At 29.6% G+C, this 23,998-nt stretch overlaps 3 protein-coding genes across 8 annotated transcripts in view; all 3 read right to left on the bottom strand.

Annotated features, from left to right (window-relative positions):
- ClC-a (chloride channel protein 2) overlaps positions 1–21,128 on the bottom strand; it is a 30,477-nt gene extending 9,349 nt beyond the window's left edge. Inside the window, exons 1-3 of one of the 4 annotated variants that reach the window (XM_015324072.2) lie at positions 5,114–5,250; positions 4,177–4,416; positions 2,668–2,755 (exon numbers count right to left, since the gene is read on the bottom strand). In XM_015324072.2, coding sequence (XP_015179558.1) covers positions 2,668–2,755; positions 4,177–4,328 — 240 coding nt within the window. In that variant the 5' untranslated portion in view covers positions 4,329–4,416; positions 5,114–5,250. Of the gene's footprint in view, positions 1–2,667; positions 2,756–4,176; positions 4,417–5,113; positions 5,251–18,204 lie in introns of those variants that run through there. The other 3 variants (XM_015324076.2, XM_089175217.1, XM_015324080.2) reach the window with 3 other exon arrangements.
- LOC107068076 (uncharacterized) lies at positions 4,298–15,863 on the bottom strand. Its single transcript, XM_015324129.2, has 3 exons — positions 13,077–15,863; positions 5,107–12,344; positions 4,298–4,450 (listed from the first exon to the last, which is right to left on the bottom strand). Exons 1-2 carry the CDS (start codon positions 13,455–13,457, stop codon positions 11,493–11,495), a joined length of 1,233 nt encoding a protein of 410 aa, XP_015179615.1. The 5' UTR covers positions 13,458–15,863; the 3' UTR covers positions 4,298–4,450; positions 5,107–11,492.
- Positions 21,129–21,264: 136 nt separating the features above from the next.
- Positions 21,265–23,453, bottom strand: Syb (Vesicle-associated membrane protein synaptobrevin). 3 transcript variants are annotated; one of them, XM_015324162.2, is made up of 3 exons: positions 23,295–23,453; positions 21,775–22,097; positions 21,265–21,680 (listed from the first exon to the last, which is right to left on the bottom strand). In XM_015324162.2, exons 2-3 carry the CDS (start codon positions 22,091–22,093, stop codon positions 21,622–21,624), a joined length of 378 nt encoding a protein of 125 aa, XP_015179648.1. In that variant the 5' UTR covers positions 22,094–22,097; positions 23,295–23,453; the 3' UTR covers positions 21,265–21,621. The 3 variants fall into 3 exon arrangements, with proteins under 3 accessions (XP_015179648.1, XP_015179647.1, XP_015179649.1); XM_015324161.2 differs by lacking the exon at positions 23,295–23,453 and adding an exon at positions 22,590–23,211; XM_015324163.2 differs by lacking the exon at positions 23,295–23,453 and adding an exon at positions 22,337–22,518.
- Positions 23,454–23,998: the final 545 nt, after the last annotated feature.

The raw sequence follows: 23,998 nt of genomic DNA, 5'->3' as shown, positions 1-23,998 counted from the left end.
AAGTATCATCATCAAATGTTCATGTGTACTGATTTTTGTCTCTGAATATCTTTTGAACGCTTAATTTAATCGCCAAAACATAAGACACCATTTTTATAGAGCAGTTCATTTCCTACTAAAATTTGTATTGCGCATTTTATAATAGTCATTTATTGTCGAGTTATAAAATTCTTAAACAAAAATGAAATTTGTCTTAAAATAATCTAACTTAAATCTTCAATATCATTCAAATGGTGAGGTTTACGGAAAAAATATAAGATACCTTTTTTGTAGAACATTAAATTTCCTACAAAATTCTTCTAGAACATTTTTCTATACAATCAATTAATGATGAGGTATGAATTTTATCCTATTGGACTAAGAAAAAAATAAAAAACTGCGATGCGGAGGATCTTCCTATTAAAATTAAGAGCTCATATTTGGTGAGAATTCTTTTAAGGTGTTTAGCAACCCATTTTTGCATGGCAATTGAAAAAAAAAAATTGATTTTTTTGACCCACCCTAATATATATATTCCTTCCACACAACACAAAGTGTCGGCGTTGTTCTATTGGGCAATCAGTTTCTAATCCAATTTTAGTAATTAGACCTAACCGATTAGCGATACAAGTCATTGGCGCGTATACACACAAGCGTATATAAAGTTCCATTAAGATGTAATGGAACCCTGGGCGTCCTCTTTTCTTGAAAACTTACAGAAATAAATTTCGAGGTAACGACCTTCCCCTCTTTCTCTGCTCCTCCTCTTCCTCTTAATCCTAATCCCCTTCCTCTACCCTTCTAATCGTATTCTACGGAAAGTCGTTTATACCACGAGTATATTTGACGTTATATAATTAATAAGAAATTTGTAATAAGAAAAAAAAAGAAAGAGAAAAAAAATTCTTAAAGTGAATTAAAAACGAATTTGTAAAGCTTTTCATTCCTATTGTGACATAGGAACATTGAAATCAATCATACATTTACTTATTATTAGAATTATATTTTTATCTAATATAATATTAATCTAATTAATATTATATTATTATATAATATAAAATATATATTTTTTATATATTTAATATAAATTAATATTTATTATAATCTAGACAAATAATATAAAATAAATATGCGATTCGTTAATGATTGCGTTAATCAGAAAAAAAAATCTTAGCTATAAGCGAATATAACAAAATGCATGTGAATGCATATATATATATATGCATAATGGTTTATTATAATTTTATCCTAACATGAAATAACATTTTTAAATGCCGATCACGCATGCCCTATAAGCTTGCACAATCTTTTAGAATTTATTAGAAAGATCAGACTGCACATTGAGCAACGCACGTGCGCACGTGCGCGCACGCGCTCATACAATGCGTTAAAGTTGCAAGGTCGATGATATTCTCTTCGACAAGGTTGACTCGTCGTCTACAGACTCCGACTATACGGTCCAAACTTTACGATAAATTATAACATTTATTTGTTTTGTACGAAACTCTTACCCATATAGATATATATATATATATATATATATATATATATATATATATATATATTCATTAAAATCGAAAAGTTAAAAATGAGGATTATTACAGATGATTGTTAAAAAAAACGAATTGTTGTTAAAATTATTTTTCGTTTATACACAAAAAGAAAAGAAAAATGAAAAAAAAAATAATATTAGGGGGGAAAAAAGGGAAAGAAGAAAAAAAGTATAATCGTAATTGGTGACTAAATCCTAAATGTCGGTGTCGTTCGTGCTAGGATTGTTTCACGCGAATCACGCGGTGCACCTAAAATCGAATCACGTGACGCGACATGCATATATAACTATATCGTTCTACGTTTATTTCAAATGTAGCCTCGTCGTGTACGCTTGGCGATCGTTCAAAGGTCGTGTCACTTTGACCATCGTACCGTTCGTCACTTTACGGACCGTAGAAAATCTCTCTTTGACCGGTCATAATTCATCCACCCCCATCCCCCATATTCTATTCCCCTTTTTTATCCAAATTTCATCGAATCTTCGATCAAATTACATATTTTATTTTTCTTTTCAATTTTTTTAGAAACGATTTTTTAATATTTCCAATTGAATTTATTATTTTTTAAGATAATATAATTGTATAAAGAAAAAAAATATAATTAATAATTCTGGATGATCGAAGATTTATTATAGAAATTGATCTAATTGTTGGTTAAAAAACATCATTGAAATATAACAAAAGATGAGTATTGTTCTTTCTCGTTGGCAAGCAAAGATTTTTCGTCTACGATTCGTCTAGCAGCAACAACGAAGATATAATTATAAATCCAACTAGCGTTCATTGGCATCGTTCGTTTTTATTCTCTACCCCCAAGAAGTTAAATAGCGCCCGAACAAAATCCTAATATCTTTCCGCGAGTGTTTATAAATTTTTTTTAAAAAAAGAAAAAGAAGAAAAACAAAAAAGTAAAAGAGAAAAAAAAATTGACTTTAATGATTTTTCTCGTAATTTACGAATTACATTCGGTTCTTATTACATTGTACGATTCACGCATTCTTCGGTTTTGCCAAGAAGAGAGTAACTTTCCTTATACTTATTCCAAGCGAATATTACAACATTCTTTGCGCTTTTTTTTGTCTAATATTCCTTCATGCTGAGCAATTTCGAAGAAAAAGTATAAATAATGTCTTACAATAGTGTTTATATAGTCGAAAGGATCGAATTCTTGTTGTTCCTCATCATGAGTCGGTAGAGGACACGGGTAGAAGGCTTGCGAAGGCCTGATAGAAAGATTCTTTTTTTTAAAGGGTGACATTATACTATATGAAAGAAAAATATAGAATAGGATAAAAAGAAAAAAAACTTTAGATAGATATATTCCTCTTATAAATGTGATTTCATATACATGGACCGTTTATTTTGAAAGTGGTGTAAGTTCATTTAAAAAAAAGAAAATGAAATATCACGTTATTTATGCTTAATTTAGCGTAAACTTTTTATTTATAACTTGTTTGTATTTAATTTCTTTAAAAAAATGTCAACGCACTTTGTTCAATTTAAAATTGACTGGTAAAAAAATTGCGTAACTATTGATTATAAAAATGGTGTAAGTGCATTTACCATAAACAGAAAAAAAAAGGAAAAAAGAATTTTCTATATAGACCATAAAATTATTATGATATTATAAAACAATGTAGACACCATGATAAATTTATTTTACGTGAAATGAATCGAGAGAATTTTCTTTTAATAAAAAAATCTACTAGACGAAATTATAAAACAAATAACAAGAAATACTAATAAAGAAAAGGTAAATTGGTTGCAAATATGTAGAATGAGGTTTTGCAAAAGTGCACTATACAAAGTATTTTAAATAAAATGTCAATGGAGAACACAGAATTTTAGATTTTAAATGTATCACCTAGATGTGTCCGGAAAAGACCGTCGAAATTTGAAAAAATCACCTTGGTACTTTTGTTTCATGATGCCAGCCCTATTATTTACGAAAAATATAAGAATATGAAGCAGTTATTACCCTATATACTTTCTGTGCATTAAGAATATTTCAAAACACTGAAAGCATGAAGATCATAAATAAATACTACTAATATCTTATGTTAAATTTAACAATATAATTAACGTTAAAAATAAAAAATATTACTTCTATTTTATTTCTTGTTATTATTTGTAAACAAAATTGAATTTAATATTTTTATATTAATATTTTAAGTAATATTTGATTTTTCAAAATTGAAATTAAACGATTTTAACAATTTAATAATCTTGAAAATGATACAAACTATTTGCAGTCCGTAAATATACGTTATTTTAGTTAAATTAGCTTAAAAAAAATTAATATATAATCAAATTACATATTGATAAATTGATAGAAACATTGCCGGACTTGACATAATTAATGAATATATTTAAATTGACCAATATATATAAATCTTTAACTTTCTCGAAACAATAGAAAATGATCTAGCACCACTTTTTTTAATTATTATTATAAACAGTCCATATATTTTATATATAATCTACGAATAGAAAATTATAAATAATCGACGAATGAAATTATAATACTTTTACCAATATAATTAATCAAATGGGAAAAATTTAATGTTTTAAATAAAACAATTCTTATATATATAAAAATGGTGTGAGACCATGCATAATAATAAAAAGAACGATTGTTCTCTACCTATGCGACCTATTTAGCCGATTTTCCTTCAACTTGGCCATCAGTCTCGTAAATTCCTCCCACTCTTTATCAACCTCCTCTTCGTTGCCCTCCGGATGATGATGATGGAGGCTCTCCTCCAAGAGTTCCTTTTTTGTTGCTTGATTCGCCATATTGTTACCCGGTCTATTATAATTTCTATTTCGATTTTGATTTTGTTTCAATCAAAATTCAGAGCAATAGACTTTTGCGCATTATAATCTATCACGTCAAAAAAATATCTTATAATGTCTTACTTTTTAAAAATAAAAAAAATATATAGAGAGAGAGAGAGAGATTAAAAGAGAGACAAAATATAGGATTTCTTTTTTTTAACTAAATGTATCAATGTAAATTAGATTCCGTCATTTAGGCGAAATTCTTCTCAACAATAATCAAACGAATTCTAATAAAACCACTATAACAAATAAATAAAATATATTTTATTTGAAAAAAAGAAATAGAAAAATTTGTTAGCAAGCTCTTGAAAGAAAGAATGAATTTCTTTCAACGACATGACAGATACAATTCACTCTCACGAAAGGCGTAACGATCGGCATCCGGTCGTAGAACGATTCGGACGTGTGATCGGAGCTAACACGTAGGAAGAACCTTGTAAAAGTCACGCAAGAACAATCGACTATATTCTATATATATATATTATATTATTATATTTTTATTTTTCTTCTTTATTTTATTTTATTTTTTATTCAAATATTTCTCTCCCCCCTCTCCCCTCTCTCTCTTTCTCTATCTTTTCACAATTCTTAAGAAGATCACACTCTCTTGCAATCTCATATCAGATGAAAAGCACTTGTTATCGTTATTATAAAAAGATAGAGATGTAGAAGAGTAAGTAGATGATAAAAGAGAAAGGAGAGAATGATTGAGAAAAAAAAAGTAATAGCAAACCCCGTACAGATCGGCCTAACGGCGAACGATCTAACGCGAAGCGTCAGTGAGTCACATACTGATGACGAGAAGAGAGAGAACGAGAGAAGGACCTAGGCTGCTCCAATTTACGAACTCATCAGCCTCACTTTGCCATCCCCGTCGTAGTCGTAGTCGTAGTCGTAGTCGTAGTCGTAGTCGTAGTCGTAGTCGTCGTCGTAGTCGTCGTCTTCGTACAATTCGTAGTGTGCACGAACGTAATAATATAACTACACGCAAGCACGTACATACGCTCACCTAAAGAGACAAACTACTATGTGTGCAAAATAATTTTCTCTACTTCGGTCAATTCAAATTATCCCCATTGTGTTAGCGAACACCTCTGCGTGATGATCTTATCGCGTTATAGAATTGATTTTATCTATTGGAAAACAAAATTTATAATTACATTTTTTCATATATTTATTTTTTCTTCTTTTTTTTTCGTTTAGTTTTTATCCCTTTTAACATCTCAACGATAATATCCGTTTAATTTGATGCAACGTATTTGAATTAACAATTTTTCGTATGTAAAAAGTTTAATTGACGATGGGTATATGTTAAAAAAATTACTTGAATTATACTTTTTAAAGCTCTTTTTTTCAAATAATTTATTACTAGGGAACTTCGACCACACGTTGCTGTGGCTATGTTATGAAACTTGCCGGAGGCACTTAGTTTTGTGATAAATTATAATAACATACAAAAGAATACCACAATTAGAATAGAATACATAAAATAATAACACACGAAAAAATATAAAAGTCAAGTTTAGTTATGTCATTTGTAAATCTGAAAAAAAACGTGTAACTTGAAATTAATTGAAATAATTGAATTGAAATACAGCTCCATCTCTTGAATACTTACAAAATCTAGAGAATTAAATAACCTCTAAATAATAAATCCTTAAATTGGTAATAAAAAATAAAAAATAATTGCGATAAAACCATCCTATATTCTAAGTTGGAAAAAATTACTCAAAATAAAAATAATTTCATTAAGATCGGTTTAGTAGTTTCGGAGTTCATCGCGAACCAACAATGTGACACTGAGTTTTTATATATATAGAAGAAGAATATATATATATTATTTTGACAAGATAGTAAAAGTTTGATCATCTTCCTGTGATTATCTCAAAAAATTGGTATTCGTTATATGACTTGTCCCGTGGACTCATTAACTTGGCCGAAGGTCGTCATATTATAATAGTAACAGTTTGTGATTGTATAATAAACGTTTTTCTTTAAAGTAGTTTTAATAGATTAAACGGCTTCGTTGTGTCAATAATAAGATAATCTTACCAACGCGTTTTTCTAGTAAATTAAAAAGATGAATATATATATTAGTTGGAAATGTATATGCTATTGTTATCAAACTTAGAATATATGTTGTCGTTCGATGTGGTGACCGGCCGGTAAGGTTTCTAGTACCGACTGTACGAAAGCCGTGTACACCAATTGAGCACTTCCCGAGAGGCCGAGGGCTCTCGTAGGATGTTGCCTTCAAAGTCACCAGTTATCATATCGCTTGAAATTAACGCATAATGCGATGAGTGTCCCGTCTTAAATGAACCTCAAGCACGTGCGTACACCGAGGAGATCGTTTATCGAGATCATTTTTCTTTTCCTTTTTTTTTCTTCTATACAAATCGATCCTTCAAACTTCTACTTTTACATTTTTTTTCGCCAATATTTTTTACAAGTATATTTTCTTGTAACCATATAAAGGTCTTCATAAAATTTTCCTTCTATCGGATATTTTATATTTTGTTTTTACGTGTGATTAACGAAATATGTATGTTTTCATTATCTAATTGATCGGTATTATAAATTCACATACGTACCTCTAACTATGTAAAAATTCTTTAAACCAGAAAATATATATATGTATACATGATCTCTGAGTTGTACCGAGGATCTCAATTGGCCGATTAAAAAATAACTGATTGCGAAGAAGCAAATCGTTTCTTCTAACTAACCGGTAAGAAAACCCGGCCAAAGTTATTGTTAGTTGTAGGACTGCTGTGTTATAAATTTACTTATTTGAATTTACCGTGCTTGTGCTTCTTACTTTAGAGAGTAAGCAAGTGCTACAGATAGCGTAACTTCAGATAATCCAACAATAAAGGCTACCGACTCTGCGAAAATAATTTTAAAATTTATATTCCCGCGTATCGGTAATAACAAAGAGGTATAATTACAATTTTAATTAGAACTTACCGCCTTTATTTAAAATCGTTTGTTTGCGTACGATATACTTGAGAATCCTTTTCGACATCAAAAATAGATTTGTCTCTTTTTGTGAATTTTCTTTCTTTTTGATTTTACACATTAAAAAAAAATCAAGCACAATTTATTGTAAGATTAAAGTTTCCTTTAAATATTCTCACGAAAAATAACAAAGTTATTCCTTGATTCTTATAATTTCATTATTATTATTACGACAATGACGAGGATTAAACGAGAGAAAGACGTTTATGACTCATTACCCGTGTTAAAATAATGCTTTTTACAAATTCACTAACATAAGTGGAGTAATCATTTAAATCCCTACTCGTAGGATCGACGTTTACGAAAATAGTATAAATCTAAGAAAACATTTTGAATAATTTGAATGATTATTATTCCGAAACGAGATGTAGGAATGAATAAAAGGAGAAGAATAAGTCCGATGGGTTCCATGACCCTACACCACCAATATATTAGACCATTGAATTAGTTAATGTCAGTCACATGAAGAGCGACAATGAATTACCCCGGCTCGAATGCGTCAACAGTGCATGCAATCGCATTTTGGATAGGATCGTTTGTTCAATTACTGGGCCTTCCTTCCTGTTTAGCCTGACGACGATGATGCACCCTGCTGCTGTCGGTTGTTCGTTTCAAAATATTCACTATCTTATCATCGTCTATCATTTTTGCTTTACTTTTTGCTTTCTTATTACACATAATTAATAATTAAAATTAAATTCATGAAACACATACATTCAATTTTTTTAACTTGATCAGAAATCATAAAATGACTTATAAATAAAAAAAGATCATTATAAAACATATGAACATTTATAAGGTAACTTCATAATATATATAATATAGAATAAATTCAAATTTCTTTTTTAAACTTAATGAGAGAATCGTAAATGATTTATAAATATAGAAAAAAAGGGAACCTTAAAACATATATGAACATTTATATAAACTAAACGTTCTCTCTCTTTCTATTATCGTTCAACTTTTTTTCTCATTTTTTGTGGAAAAAAAAATGATATTTAGAAAGAGCACGTAATCGCCTGGTGGTCGATAATGTGCCAACAAACAAAGCTCACCGATAACTCTTCAACCTCGTGCACGCGTCTTTTATATTAACTACTCGTTTGCAGTATAATTTCAAGAAAAACATCTGCTTCTTCTTCTTTTTCTTTCTTATTATTATTCACTAATTTATTCTTCATATTTCTTTTTCTCTCTCTCTCTCTCTCTCTCTCTCTCTTTTTGTTTTCATTTCAATCTTTTAAAGAATTGAAATACAATTTTATGTAAATTGAAAAGTGTCGTTAAATTATCGAAATTAAAGATTCTTTTAGTAAATAACAGCGAACACAAAAGTTTTCATAAAACAATGAGCAAAAGATGCGATAATAAATGACGAGAACATCTGCAGAAAGAACATGAACCATTAAAGTAAAGTGCCACTAATTTTCTATTTTTTTCTTTGCTTTAACAATCGTAAACGACACATTTTCCATCCACATGTTTTACGTTTTGATTTACAATTCTTAAGAAGTTGTCACTGAACTGCAATAAACTTATTCGTTTCTGTTCATCCTTTGTTTTCTATTATTCAAGCAACGATCAGAGAGTAGCATTATTTCAATATTGATTATTTAACACAAAGTGTATAGTATTTTTTTAGTATAGAGCAGTGGTTCCCAAAGTGGGTGATGAAGCAATTGTGGGGGCGATGACAGCCACAGGCGCATTTGAGGGGAGGGAGGGCGATGAATTTTCTTTTTTGTTATTGAGTTACTAAAAAAGAAAAAAAAGAAAACAAAAAAATTAATTTTCAGGGGAGCGATAAGTAATATTTTTTCTGGAAAGGGAACGATAGGACAAAAAAGTTTGGGAACCACTGGTATAGAGTATTATATATTTATATTATATTACAAAATATTAGTACGTATAATTACATAATATATAAAAAAAAAGTCTTTAAAAAAATTTCGAATACGAAAAAAAATTAATTTCTTTAATTAAATCAATTCAAATTTTATTTGTTTTTCTTTTTCTTCTTTTGGTTTTATTTACTATCCTTTCTCCACGACGATGTAGAAAGTGCGAAATTCCTTGACGTTTCTTTAACGTGACAAGTAAAGAAACTAGCTAATCTATTCCAATGGTCATAGAATATAAATTACGATGAGATAGAATATAAATTACTGTATATGTTCACTCGACAACTTTGTTACAAGCAAAATCTAAACATGTATTTGTCTATTTAAGAAAAAAAATTCAAATAGTAAAATCCATCAAAGTTTAATTTCAACAATTATATTACCGAAATGTGCTTATTGTAATGATAGCAAGAAATCGTCATAATTATGAGAGTTTCCAAGACGATAAACTTGTTTACCACTCTCTGATGAAACTTAAAAATATTTTTTGAGAAATATCATCGTCTGAATGTATCGAGTTCCTTAGATACAATGTTCTGCTATATTCGTAATTATGAAAAAAAGGATCACTTTTGTGTTTTCTATTTATAATAATTAAACTATAATAAAAATCTTAAAGCAATAAATATAATTTTTCATTATCTAATTGTATATGTGCCTATAATTATGAAAGTGGTCTAAGTCATGAATCTCTTATTTCGAAATATTTAAAGATTTATATTTGAACACTATATGAATTCTATAATATTGAAATAACAAACGTTATCTAACGGTTCATTTTTAACAATATCGTGAAAATTACATTGAATTTATTTAGTTTAAAATAATGGGCACATATAAGCAACATGTAGTATAATTAAAGTTATTACTTTTTAGATTTTTTTAATGATAATATATAACTACCAATTATTCAATTTTAATTAATATAATACATAGTATTAGTGTTTATACTTATAAAAATATTATATTATAATTGTAATATTATTTATATATCATGTATATAAGATTTCCTTCTTTTATAATAATTATAGTTACAATTAGTATTATTTACACTATAAATTTCATATTACATAATATTTGCTTATTAAAAGACAAAAGAGAATCAGTTACAGAGGGCTAATCTATCTTTCATCTCATCTATTTTATTATCTCAGTAGAAGAAAAAAACAATTAAAAAAAAGAAAAAAGAACAAGCGTAATTTTCTCGTCGTTCGCCACAAAGGATAAAATTATGCAACGAGAGAAGTTTGCCACGAAACACAAGATGTCATTAGAAAAACTGATCGATCGTGAAACGACGAAACAACGTAAATATATTATTTTTAAAATACTCATATGACAAAACAATCGAGAATTAAAACAAAACGTGAATTGAATATTGGACGAGTCGATATTCAAGGTCATTATATTTGTACGATTACCGTCATCATCGACTACCGTCGTCTATCAAGTTCTTAATCGTGATCCTGATCGTGATCATGAACATGATAAACTGCATATCTCTTATGTCATCGTGCATTAAAACCTAGTTTTCATGAAATCATCGAATCATTACAAACAATTGTTTATTCTGGATAAACGAGATAAACACTGTTCGTGCAAAGCCAATAGAAACGGAAACATGAAAACTGTCATATCGATTCATTTCGTAATCCTAATCAGATTTATCATTCGTTTCATGATACAATTAAATTAACTAAAGGATATATACGAACAAATAGTTAAATAAATAACTTTATTGTTAACAAAAAATACATGTATATATTTTTAGAAAAATAAATTGAGATGTAGAAGAGTTATTATATTTTTATAGGATAAACAGTTCAGTTATTCATAGCAGTTGACCGTAACCTAATCAACTTTAAATAGTAAGATTGTTAAACTTATTTTTTAAAAATGTAGTCAATCTCGTACAGTAATCTATTAACCTGTTAATAAACTTTTATTATATTGTATATCGTAAATTCATTTATTGGTAGAAAAATATATCTGTTTATAAAATAATCAAGCATCGTGTTTTTTGTCAATTAAAAATAACAGTATATTAAATGGTAACAAATTTGTTCCTGGATCTTAAAACTTATTATTCGATTAGATCTATCGAGCAGTATCATACACAATAGTACGAAATTTTAATTCTTATCAAAAATCTTAAAATCTAACTGGAAATTTTGATTCTTACCAAAAATCTTAAAATCTAACTGGAAATTTTAGGTATTAATTTCATGGGTAAGACACCCATGATTTTAGCAAATTCAGCGGAGTCTTTTATCTGATTTGGATGATATTCTATTCCACCTTCTCTATCGACCTTTGCCATGGCACACCTCTCAGTATCACCAGCCACGAGAACAGGTAGTTCACCAGTAGTTGGAAGTTCCCGAAGTTGACCGAGCAAAACAGCTAATCTCTTTTTCGAATCACTACCGAAAGCTTCCGGATCGATAGCCATGAAACAGTGTCCTAAATCAGCAATCTTGTCGCCTTTTTTCCAAGCACGAATGTTTGGTCCAAACTGGCTACCAGAAAGAACACCGCAAAGAACTTCAACCATGGTAGCAAGTCCGTAACCTTTATAACCCGAATTCCGTTCTTCACCACCCAATGGCATCAAGAGAGTCGCATCGTAAGCATTTTGAGCATTCGTAGTAATTTTACCCTGACCGTCGAGAGCCCAGCCCGCGGGTATCGATTCACGTTTTCTCATAGCTAACTCTATTTTTCCCAGTGCCACGGCAGTAGTAGCTATATCCAAAAGAAATTCATCGCCATTTTCTGCAGGCATGCCTAAGGATATAGGATTCGTTCCTAAAGCAGCTTTTTTGCTACGCGTCGGTGCCATTAAAGGACTCGTATTGGTACAATTGAAACCAATCAGACCATGTTCCATAGCCATCAATGTATAATAACCACAAATACCAAAATGATTTGATCCTCGAGCTGATACCATACCAATTCCATATTCCTTAGCTTTTTTTATCGCTAATTCCATACAATATTTGCCGATTACCTGACCCAAACCATTTCGTCCGTCTACCAATGCTATCGCCTGTAAAAAAATGTAGTTAACCTTTAAGAAAATATATCTTTATTTTTTTTCCTTCTTTCCTTTTTTCTTATTCTTATTAATGGTCTAATATACTTCCAGAGTCGAATTTACTAAAACAACATCGAATTTTTTTATTTTATTATTATTATTTTCTCGGTGAAACGAATTTTTGAGAAGCCTGTAATGTACACTATAGAAAAAGAGATGAGAAGAAGAGGAGAGAGAGAGAGAGAAAAATCTCGAATATTTACTTTCGACACGATAATTACGATATTTGATTGTCGGCTCATTAATGTTGTTGCCGATGACGTAAGAATGTTAACACACGCTCGTTCGTTTATTATGCACAAAGCACGACGTATACAACAGATAGCCCTGCACTTGCGATTGTTAATTAGATATAGTAGACGGAAGGTAGATTTAATGTTTACAAACCGACAACGAATGTTACTCCCACGATACGAAATAGATATTATTAAAAGAGAGAAACATCTTATTTTATCGTTTAATCGCTCGTTAATATTTCAAGGTTTATCTCGATGTGTTTAAATCTAAACTGAAGATTCAAATGATATATACCAATGGTAATCATTGAAAGGTAACAACTCTAATCAAAAATTTTTCACAACAAAATGACGTAAATATTTTCTTAAGAAAATTAAAAAAATAAAAGAACATTTGTGATAACTCTGGAAGTATTCATTTGATCATTTCATAAGAATTCTCTCGAACCTTAAAATCTCGTATGATTTCTGGTTTGGCGACAGGATCGATGATATTATTTTGAATATCGTTCACGTACATCTGCATTCTGTTCATACCATGGCTGAAGTGACCGCGATAATCAGAGGTCATTAAATGACATGCAACTACGTGAGCATCTTCTTCGTGCGTTCCCACCTTGCACATGCATTCTTGAATGAACCTGACGACTTCTTCTTTTGGTACAACCATATTATCCTTCGTATTATTACTACTGGATGCCATCTTTCTTACAGTACCAACAAGAACACCAACGACTTCTTCTTTTTCTTTTCTCGAAATTTGTAATGTCCTCAACCAAGTCGATACGGAAACTCGTATCAACGAGCTTCCACGAGAAAAGATTATCATTTTTGTAACTTGTTTTTTTATTCTGTTTTTTCTTTGCCCCCTAACTCCTCTTGTTATTCTTCTTCTTATTCTCCTAGTGTTTTGATTTTCTTTATCTCTGCCTTACTCTCATTCGAATAAATAAAAGATAAAATTGAACTGTATCGACCCTTAACCTGTATTTCACTTCGACGCAACTCGTATCAATTAAATATTTTCTATCGCTTTCAAAAAACGTTTTGTGTGTCTCGCTACCAAACGACCCACTGAGTTGTTATATTGGAATGATTCTGGTTATCGTTTAAACAGCTTCATCGATTTTATGACGAGCAAGCAACTTTTTTTATCTTCGAAAAATATGTATAATTACACTTCGAGGACGCAAATATCGTCGTTAAACTAATTCACTTGCTTATTGAATCGATCGATGTGATTTTATTTTATATATTACTTTGTTTTGTTTTTTTTATTTTTTTTTCCTTTTTTTTATTTTTATTACTTTTTCATTGAACATCCACAAGTTTATTAATACCACTGCTGACCTCGTGATAAGAATCTACGATATGGAATATTTGAATTTGGCGCCTTTTAACTCTGTTGAAAAACAAATAAAAATTACGTAACTCATTGCATGAGGTTTACGACATTTTCTACAATTTCTGTCTAGAAACACGATTTTAACTCTTTCCAATTTTCTCTCAGTTTTTAAAAGTATTTAAATATATCGCTAAAAACGTAAAACTTAACGATAACGATAAAATCGATCGTTGATGCGTTATTGTCGTTTTAATCACGTACCAATACAATGTTTCTTCTCTCTTTGCTGTGTCGACACTGCCCGAGAAAAATTGTTTCGAGTGTTGGACAACCTGGGCGACGTTTGATGGCGCCATTTTCAAATTTCATTTATCAGATCGACTCAACTTATGTTTACGAATTGTACGCGATTTTCTATTTGTTTCTTTCTCTACTAACAATACTATTATAGCAATCAGATTAACAGGTGTACATTAATTAAAATGTAATTTAATCCTGTTCCACTATTTTTCTTTTTTTTTCAAATTTCTCTTTTTTTTTGCTATAATACAACAATCACTTATTATTAATCGTTGAATATGTTAAAAAAATGTCATAATCGATTGCATGTATTATCCTTGAACGTTCACGCGTAATCCACACACACACAGCCACATATATACAAGCATATGTAAAAATAAAATAAAAAGAATACGAAGAACGTTTATGTGAATTAGATACTATTTCTAAACCGTTATCCCGCACGCATGTTTCTCATAGTAGAATTGTTGGGTGTGACGATTAAAAAGAAAAAGAACAGAATAATTAACCCTTTCATTACTAACGACCTATATACAAATCCATGCAAAAGCTCAATCGACCCATCAAGGATTCGTATATTACATGACGATGCGTATGTATGAGCAAATTTATACTAAACGATACCTCTAAGATATGCGAAAAGATTAATAAACTTACAATTATTTATCATTATTATTGTTATATAACTAATTATACCTTGTAATATGAAAATCGTAATTAAATATTAGCTAATTGGATAGAAATACTCGAAAATAAAAATATAATATTAAAACAAAACAAATAAAGTATATACGTGAATGTATTATAACATGTATTTATATGTGAATGTGTACATACTATGGTACATAGCTTTAGCAGCATTTGAATATCATTAAAGTTAACGAATAAATATTTGTGTGCTTCCTCTTACGATTTGTAGAATCGATTATATGTATATATACATATAATATACACATATAATATTCATACATATATATACACTTTTAATAACACCTTTTCGATTCAAACGCTTCAATCAACTCGATTAAAAACAGGTAAGCATAAATCATTTGTCTAATGAACTTTATCAATACACTTATTGTATGTACAAATACACATACACACATGCGTATATCCATATTTATATATATATATACACAAAATTTAAGTATAATGTATCCTCATTGAAGAGAAAGCGAAAAGTAAATTATGATCAAGTTTATTCAATTAAATGTATGAATAAAGGTTGAGGAAAATTCATAAATATTTGAACAAAAATTTGTTTACTTAAGCAAATTCCTAACTAACTATGAAATGATACAAATTAATATCTTTTCCTCGTCTTTCCCTTCCTTCCTTCTTTCTTTCCCCTTCATTTTTTCCTCTTATAATTCCAAGTTTAGAATCGGCAACGATCTCGTTAGTTTCTCTCTCTCTCTCTCTCCCTCACCCCTTCCTCCAATCTTTCTCCTCTCTCGACCTCGATTCTTATTATCATCGAAAGACATTTTCTGTGATACCACTAGCGAACATTCTGCCAGTCTACCACAACTAAAGAACGTCTTATCTTTATTCTCGACAAGCAACAAATCTCTCATGTTTTCTTTCACTTTTTTTTCAGTTATCTTATATATATATATATATATATATATATATATATATATATATATATATATATGTATATATAGTACGTAAATAGAGAAAGTAATCAAAGCGAAAATTAACTTTCATCTGTTTAAATTCTAACGAGTTTAGTAATTCAATAATAATAATATATATTATCATAAAATAGTATATTTTCAGTGTACTTTATATTATTATATCGAACTTATTTTTCGTGCTAAAGATGGTCGTTAATATGTATAAAAAAATAACAAATAAAAAAAATAAATAAACGAGTAGAGATAAAATAATAAAGTCAAGGAGATGAAAAATAAGTAACGTAATACGTCCAGCATGCATTTAACGTGTTTCTTCGATGATCAAAATCCTTGAATCGATGTGATAATTTGATTAGTTAACATGTATAATAGCTAAAGCAAATTCCGCATTCGTTTATTAATTAACTATGAATATTTATGTATAAAGGAGTTGCTCGTACGTACGTACAAGCTTTTGTATGAATGACACATATATGGGTTGCTAGTAATAAAAGGGTTAATACAAATCGTATCAGTTTGTTCCTGAACTTTTGGAACATCCTGTATATGTGTAAATAAATGCATAAAGGAATGATGCAATCATACTTCCGATGACACGCAATCCGATCAAATCACGTTTATTATATATACATATTTCAAAACGATCATACTTCTGAATCATTATTACCGAATGAAAAAAAAAATAGAATCTTAAAAAAATTGTATGGATATTTAAAACTCATAATCTGCGATCAATAATAAATAAATAAAAAAAAACATAAAAAAAGAAAAAAAAACATTATTAAACTTGACACTACAAAAGTATAAGAGAATAAACAATATAATAGATATGTATTTATTAACTACCGATAAAATGTTTTCAATAGATGATGTTCGAGCGATAATCAACACTAACGAGTTATGATGTCACGATATGTATAATGTTATCTCGACATTAATACTTGTCGTTTGTAAAAATCAAGGAAGGAGGAAATGAAAAGTGTTGGAAACGGAAAGAATAGAAAAAAAATTAAGTAGAATAAATAAATGATCATTTTGTTTCTCGATAATCGAAGATCTTTAATCGAAGCAATATTCGAAAGGGAAAGAAAAAAATATATGTGTGTTTAGAAAAAAAAAAAAAGAAAACGAAACATTTTTTTTAGTTCAAATACAATTTATCTCTATCTTGGAATGAATAATTATAGTAGCGTTTAAAGACACGACGAATAAAAGATGAATAATAACATTCTTTCGAATATGAATCCAGCATTGTTTTAAACTTATATTATAATTATAGGAAACTGTTAAATGTCCCGGGAATTTGGCAAACGCAAAAATAACTTTATAAACCAGTGACAACGGCAAAAGTAATACAGCAGAAAGTAAATTGAAGTTAAATACAAGGATAAAGAAATAAGAAGTGTCTGGGGCCAAGCTACGTTTATGCATCTTTATTCAGCTGCCGTGACATTTGAAATAACTGAAAGAGAAAGAGTAAGAGAGAGAGAGAACTATCTATAAATAACAAAATTTTAAAACGAATTTATTATATATACAAATCGAAATAAAAGTAACGAGTGATCTAGAGTTCGAAATGTTTTTTTTTTTTAAAAGACGGTCACGATTTGACTAAACGTCGACTATTCCACGCAATAAGTCGATAAATCGCAGGTATCGAAGAATATGAAAAAGCACGCAAGAAAGTTAAAAGCACGTATTTATAATCGTGATCTTGTTCGTGCATAAGATGATTCTACTTTCTTTGAGAAGAACTATTTATGCCTAAGAATCTACTTAAGCTAAGAATAAACATGAAAATAGGTTTGCAACCCTTGCCGTAACTTTTGGCGCGTTTCTCAACTCGAATTGTTCTAAGCTCGAATATATCAGGTTGTGTATACTCGTACGTCATCAAACGTCTGTTTTCATCATGTCATCCATTTTGATTATTTCTTCAAAGTAATCTGATTCGAAGTATTAAATGTAAAACAAAAAATATAAAAATACTCTGTGTGTGAAAGATAAATCCGCTAGTAAGATCTTTAAAAAAATATTGTTTACAATGTAAAACGATGCGCGCGTACTTAAGTACGTGCGTACACGTACGTATCGAATATCGAATAGCTCTCTAAACTTGCTCTTATCGATTCGATACGTACGACTCTTCAAATTTTTTTTCTTTACTCGTTCACATACATTTTTCTTCTTGTTTATAATGACATCGATGATAATAAGCCGCCCAAAAAAATAAAACGATTATATTCGAACGAACGAAAATAATAAAATGGAAAAAAAAAGAAAAGACTCACCAAAGTATTCTGATATCCAAGTCCATACTCATCGTTTTCTCTTCCCAACTCTGAAGACGCCATTTTGAATGTTTATCCCGCTGAAGCACCCGGTATTGAAAAATTCAAGTAAACCGCAATAAAGAAATAAGAAAAAGGAAAAAAAAATGAAAGAGGATTGGGATTGGATTAGGTTGTCGTCACTTCACTCGCACGCACACAACTATCTTACTAATGACTGTCCATAACGGGTCTATTTCTCTCTCTTTCTTTCTTTTACCTTCCGATATCTCGTCAATGATGAACTCTTTGCAAAACCAACTCTAACTTTTCTTTCCCTTTTTTTTATTTCTAATTATTAATATTGTCACTATTTTTCACTTCTCCTATAAACTATCTTGTAATCGTTGACAAATCTACAATATAACAATGCAATGTAATTTTCTCTTAAATAAACGGACAATTCAATTAGAAGAATAACGTTATTATTAGGAATGAAAACAGAAAAGACAAAAAGTTGCTATTATTAACGATATTAAACGCTTCGCATAGTTATCTATTTACCATCTACTCTTCATACTTTAATCGTTCAACGATTCTTATTTTTCACATTAACATACAGAATAAAAATGGTAATGTTTACGGTTGAATCTGAAGAAATATCAAAACTATACGAGTTTTTTTTTAAAGCAAAGATGTTAATAAATTAATCAATCGATTCCTTTTAAAATGAGTCTGAATCAAAATAAATCGTATTTGAAAAATCTGTAAATATACAAAATCTAAAAAAAAAATAAAATAAAAGAAATATTTAAATACTCGCATTACACATAATGAAAAATAAACGTAATTTATTGGCTAAAAAATATATTTTCGAAATATTATCAAAATCTACAAACGTGTATTAAATAAAATTTCTAAAGACCGAAAAGAGGAGAAGAAAAGAAAAAGAGATGAAAAATTTATAATAACTTGCTTTTTGTAAGAGTTAAAAGAAACATATTAACTTTATCGATTCGGATGATACGAAAAATTTTGGAAAAATCACTCTCGTGCTTCCGTATGCGGTTTTCATTTCAAAACCTTTTGAATCTCGGTTTTTCTTCTTTCTATCAACACACCGACCGACTGAAATGATTTTACAAACAAATTCGAACACTCTTTTGCTGTCGTTAAGGCGACGCGTGTCTCAATGACCCTAACAAGTTAAGGGAATCGAAGTTAACGTTCGAACGATTTTTTCAATCACGATCTTCATTTGTCAAAATATTATAATTTCAATCGACTTAACTAACTATCGATTCTGATAATAAAGTAGATTTTTCAATCCTTCTTTCTTTCTCTTGCCAATTATTCTGCGTTACTGATCTCCGAACGTAAGACTAGTTTCGAATTTACAAATAAGCAGCACTATCTGGTGGTATAGATCATTACTATGAATTTGTATGTATTATTTCGTTCATTTCAACACTTTCGTATGAATTTGAATAAATCGAAGCGAACAAATCGTAGTATGACTAATAAAAATCGTTTGTTATATATTAATATATATAAATATTAATCCAAATTCGAAGAATATTTTTGTTTATCTCTAAAACGTTTATTTTTCTAAAAAGTTCACAAAAAAATAAAAGAAAATATAATTCCTTAGACCTATAATACTCGAATAACAAAAAATATATATAACATACGTTCTTATAATAATAATAATAATAATAATAATAGTAATAATAATAATAATAAACTAAAATAACTAACGCAACGATTATCGAAAGAAATTCAGAAGAGTTTAGAAAAGAAAGAGTCAACTTAAGTATAGCCTTCCACCAATCGGTGGAACGAAACAACCGGTCGATCTCTGAAGACAGGAAGAAAAACGATGCTAAGAACTATCGATAGGGTGAAAGAAAGAGATAGAGATAGAGAATCTCTTTCGTGCCGGTATTCGTTTACTTTTTTATACAACTGTTAATAAATAGAAATTTCTGATATATATATTTACTTGCCGATAGTTTTAAAACGCTTGCGTGTGTACCGCGGGTTAACGATAATCGTGTAGTGTTGTTAGAATAATATCTAACAATAAGAATAATAGTATACTAAAAATCGTAAAATGGACGCGCAAACGCAACGCCGCGAACGCACGGCTCGCGTGCCGCCTCTGACTATCCGGCCGGACGGTCGCGAGCCGACTGATAGGTGTATGAATGAGGGCGGTCGAGATTTCTACCAAAGTTTTGCGGGAAAATCAAAATCTTGTTACATCGGTCAAAGCGTCACACTTAATTGTTAACACATTTACTTTTGTTTCAACATAATTACTTCGATTAATAGAAATATAATCGTCTATTCCAATGTCAAACTTATATTTAAAATCTTTTTCGTGTCTCTTTTTTCTTTTACATTTTTTTTAAGGAAAAGAAGAAATCGATGAAACAATATTTTTTGCGATCGACACATGACGCGAATATTTTTTTAATCGATTTTAACGTCAGGTGATCTCGCTAATATCTTGAATAAATATTTACCGTTCTCTTATGAATCATATCCCGAGCAATATTGAAATTTTTCATAGTTTATTTTTACAGTTAACACTTTCCTCGATGTTTCCATTCTTGTATATTCTTTTTTAGTACATTCTTGACTATTTTGATTTAATCGTTGAACCGTCTATTTACGTTTACAATTCGCTTTAATATTAGTTATTTGATTTTTTAGCATAAGAATCTAATAATAAGGTTTTTTATTTGTTAAAATAGTCGGCACGAAAGTAGTTAACCGTTAACTGTTCATCGAAGGCGAAAATTTTGTCCTTCTTGTGAGACATTTTTAACGACCAGGACCAAACTTTTAATGATTACTTATAAGTAACAAAAAATCAAGTATTACTTTACCCGTACGAATGTTAATTAAAATATTATAATTAATAATTCGTATTGAATTTTAAATAGACATTTTGTATGCATGTATAGTATTTTGCAGTTCCGAATAATAAAGTATTACAGTATACTCTAAGAGAAACTTCTTTACAATATAAAAAATAAGATGGTAGGTATACAAAATGTGTACAGAAGTCACATGAAAAGAGTATAAACATTATATATTATATATCCTCGATAAACGTACATAAGCATTGCAACAACATAAAACACCTTGGTATCTTTCAACATCAATTATTTAAAAAAGAAAAGGCCACCCATATTAATACTGCGTTAAATATACAAATTGTGCAATCACGTAGATTAAGTCTCAAAAATATGCGTATCATTTTTATCCCTTAATTATATTATTAACCAGATCATACATTATATTTTCATAGAAATTTGTTCTATCATTATAACCTGTACATATTCTTGTCATATAAACTTCATTTTATATTATAACTCCGATAATGGAATATTAGACCAATACGATAAGTTACATTACCATTAAAAAATATTATGGAGCTGCAGTTGTGTTAGGATTATCAGAATCTGAAGAACTTGGTACAGCGGAGTCTATCAAAGATGTAAACAATAAAAAATAGAAAGATCATTTAAATCAAACACATACAATATAAAACACATATAATATACAAAACTAGATACTTACATATAATAATAATCAAGATCACAACACATATGATACCTATGATGATCATCATCTTGAGGTTTTTCCACCAATACTTTCTTTTAAGTTTTCCTGCTTGTTGCTCGAACTGCGTTGCACCTTGTTGCAGCGCGTCGGCTCGATTTTCAAGCTCTGACAATTTCTGATCTCTTTCCAATACTTTCTCTACGTTAACCTTCATTATTCCCACCACTTCGTCAACCGTAGCTTGTGTTTGCTGTAGCTTTTTACTAGATGCTGCCTGCTGCATATTTCTTGGCCCACCGATCTCAACTTCTGTAGAGTTACCCACTCCGTCCATATTTCTAAAAAAGTTCAAATTATAAAAAGGAAAAATGCTTTACAAAAAACAATTATACAAATCTCATTGTATAATTATACGAATACTAATATGATATCACTTTAATTTGTATCTGATAACCGAGAACATGATACGAATATCATAGTGAATACCACAATTTATATAATAGTCGATCATTGAAGGTGAAATAATTTACACTAATTTGCAAGAACAACGCCCATAACCTGTATTCCAAATACTTACATATGTTAGTAGCTAATAAACGATTGAATTACTGCAAAAAATCACTTTATCGAAAAAACAAACAATATGTAAGATAGAAGATATATAACGAAAGAACAATATTCGTACTACACTGAGATTCTTTGACCAAATAAGTATTTCCGTTATCGTATCATACGATGAACTTTACCAAAACAATTTCTAATAACAAACCTTTACCGAATAATATATATACTATCATTTTTGTAAATATATATGTATATATTATACTTACGCGTAATACAAATTTTAGAAATTAACGAACAGAAAAGAAGAGAAAAAAGACACTCGCAATTATACCCGGCTACGAATAAGCCCACAAATTTCTGTCGATGACGAGTACAGTTTACATCAGTATGACACATAAAATGTAAGATGGCGCGATAATAATGACAAAGATACAACGTTGACATTTTACGTCATTTAAAGTTAAGATATGTTATCGTGATAAAATAAACCAAGAAAAAAAATGCAAAAGAAATACTTTAGATAAGGTAAATAAAATAGTATGAAATAATTATGTATATAATCATATTTATTATTATCCCTGTGAGAGTTTTTGTACCATTACCGACTGTTTTTTAAATTGAAAGCGCGTTAATCGCCGCGTACAAACAATTTCAGAAAATGTATGCCAGGTGGCGCTAACGGTTCTCAAATCAGTCATAAGAAATCCAAATGCGATCAATAATAACATACAGGTAAAAATCAAATTATCCTCATTTATATGATATTTCGTATTAAAAATGTATATAAACAATGAAAAATCGAAGTTCATCATTGAAAATAAAAACAGAAAAGCGAATCCGAGTACTTAGAAATCGAGCATTTATAGTGAAGTATATATAATCTTTAAGAGATTTAGGGTGTATATATGATCAAATTGATATTGTTTTTAAAAAATGTAATAAAAGAAAAGATGATTAGAACAATTACTCACCGTAATATATGTCCATGATGCTCTTCTTTTCATTAAAGGCCATGTAGACACTGGGAACCTATCAGGCTTCTAAGTTCAACTCAATAACGACTCGCGACAAAAATCGCGACAAGAGCATAAATAGAAGATTTTGCGGTTGATCCTGCGCGTTCACTTAATGCGTTCTTGGCCAGGACCGTACAAAAGTAGATAACACATTCTAGCAACATTTTAATTATGAATAAATACTTTATTTCACCGAATCATCGTAAATTCTTTCATAAAAGATTATCCATTTATTTAATTGTATTCGATTATTATTAAAATGTAATTTTGTTGAGTTGTATGATTAAAAGAGGAACTAAAAATTACATAAAATATAAACAAATAAAAACTGGAACAAATCAGATATCATATTGCTGCTATATCCTAATATTTCTTATGTACAAAAAAATATAGAAGTAGTATATTCTATCGTCCATTGAGATGAATTAATTGCAAAACAGAAATTGTATATTATTTCATTTTATAAAAGATGTCAGAAATTAAGAGAAAGAGAAATGGTACAAGGGTTGAGACAGCCTTATTACATACCTGTACTCACCAGCGGGGTGTGTTCGCGCATGAGGGTTGATACGACGGGGGCGGCTTTTATTGACTGCATATTTCGTTGTGCATGCGCATTAAGTTTTTCTCTTCTGTGACGTTCGATTCTATCGAATTTA

This window comes from Polistes dominula, unplaced genomic scaffold, assembly GCF_049000335.1.
Source record: "Polistes dominula isolate Pdom_NZ unplaced genomic scaffold, Pdom_raw_medaka contig_82, whole genome shotgun sequence".
NCBI lineage: Eukaryota > Metazoa > Arthropoda > Insecta > Hymenoptera > Vespidae > Polistes > Polistes dominula.
The sequence above is the reverse complement of the archived record's forward strand: the minus strand, read 5'-3'. Positions and strand labels throughout refer to the sequence as shown.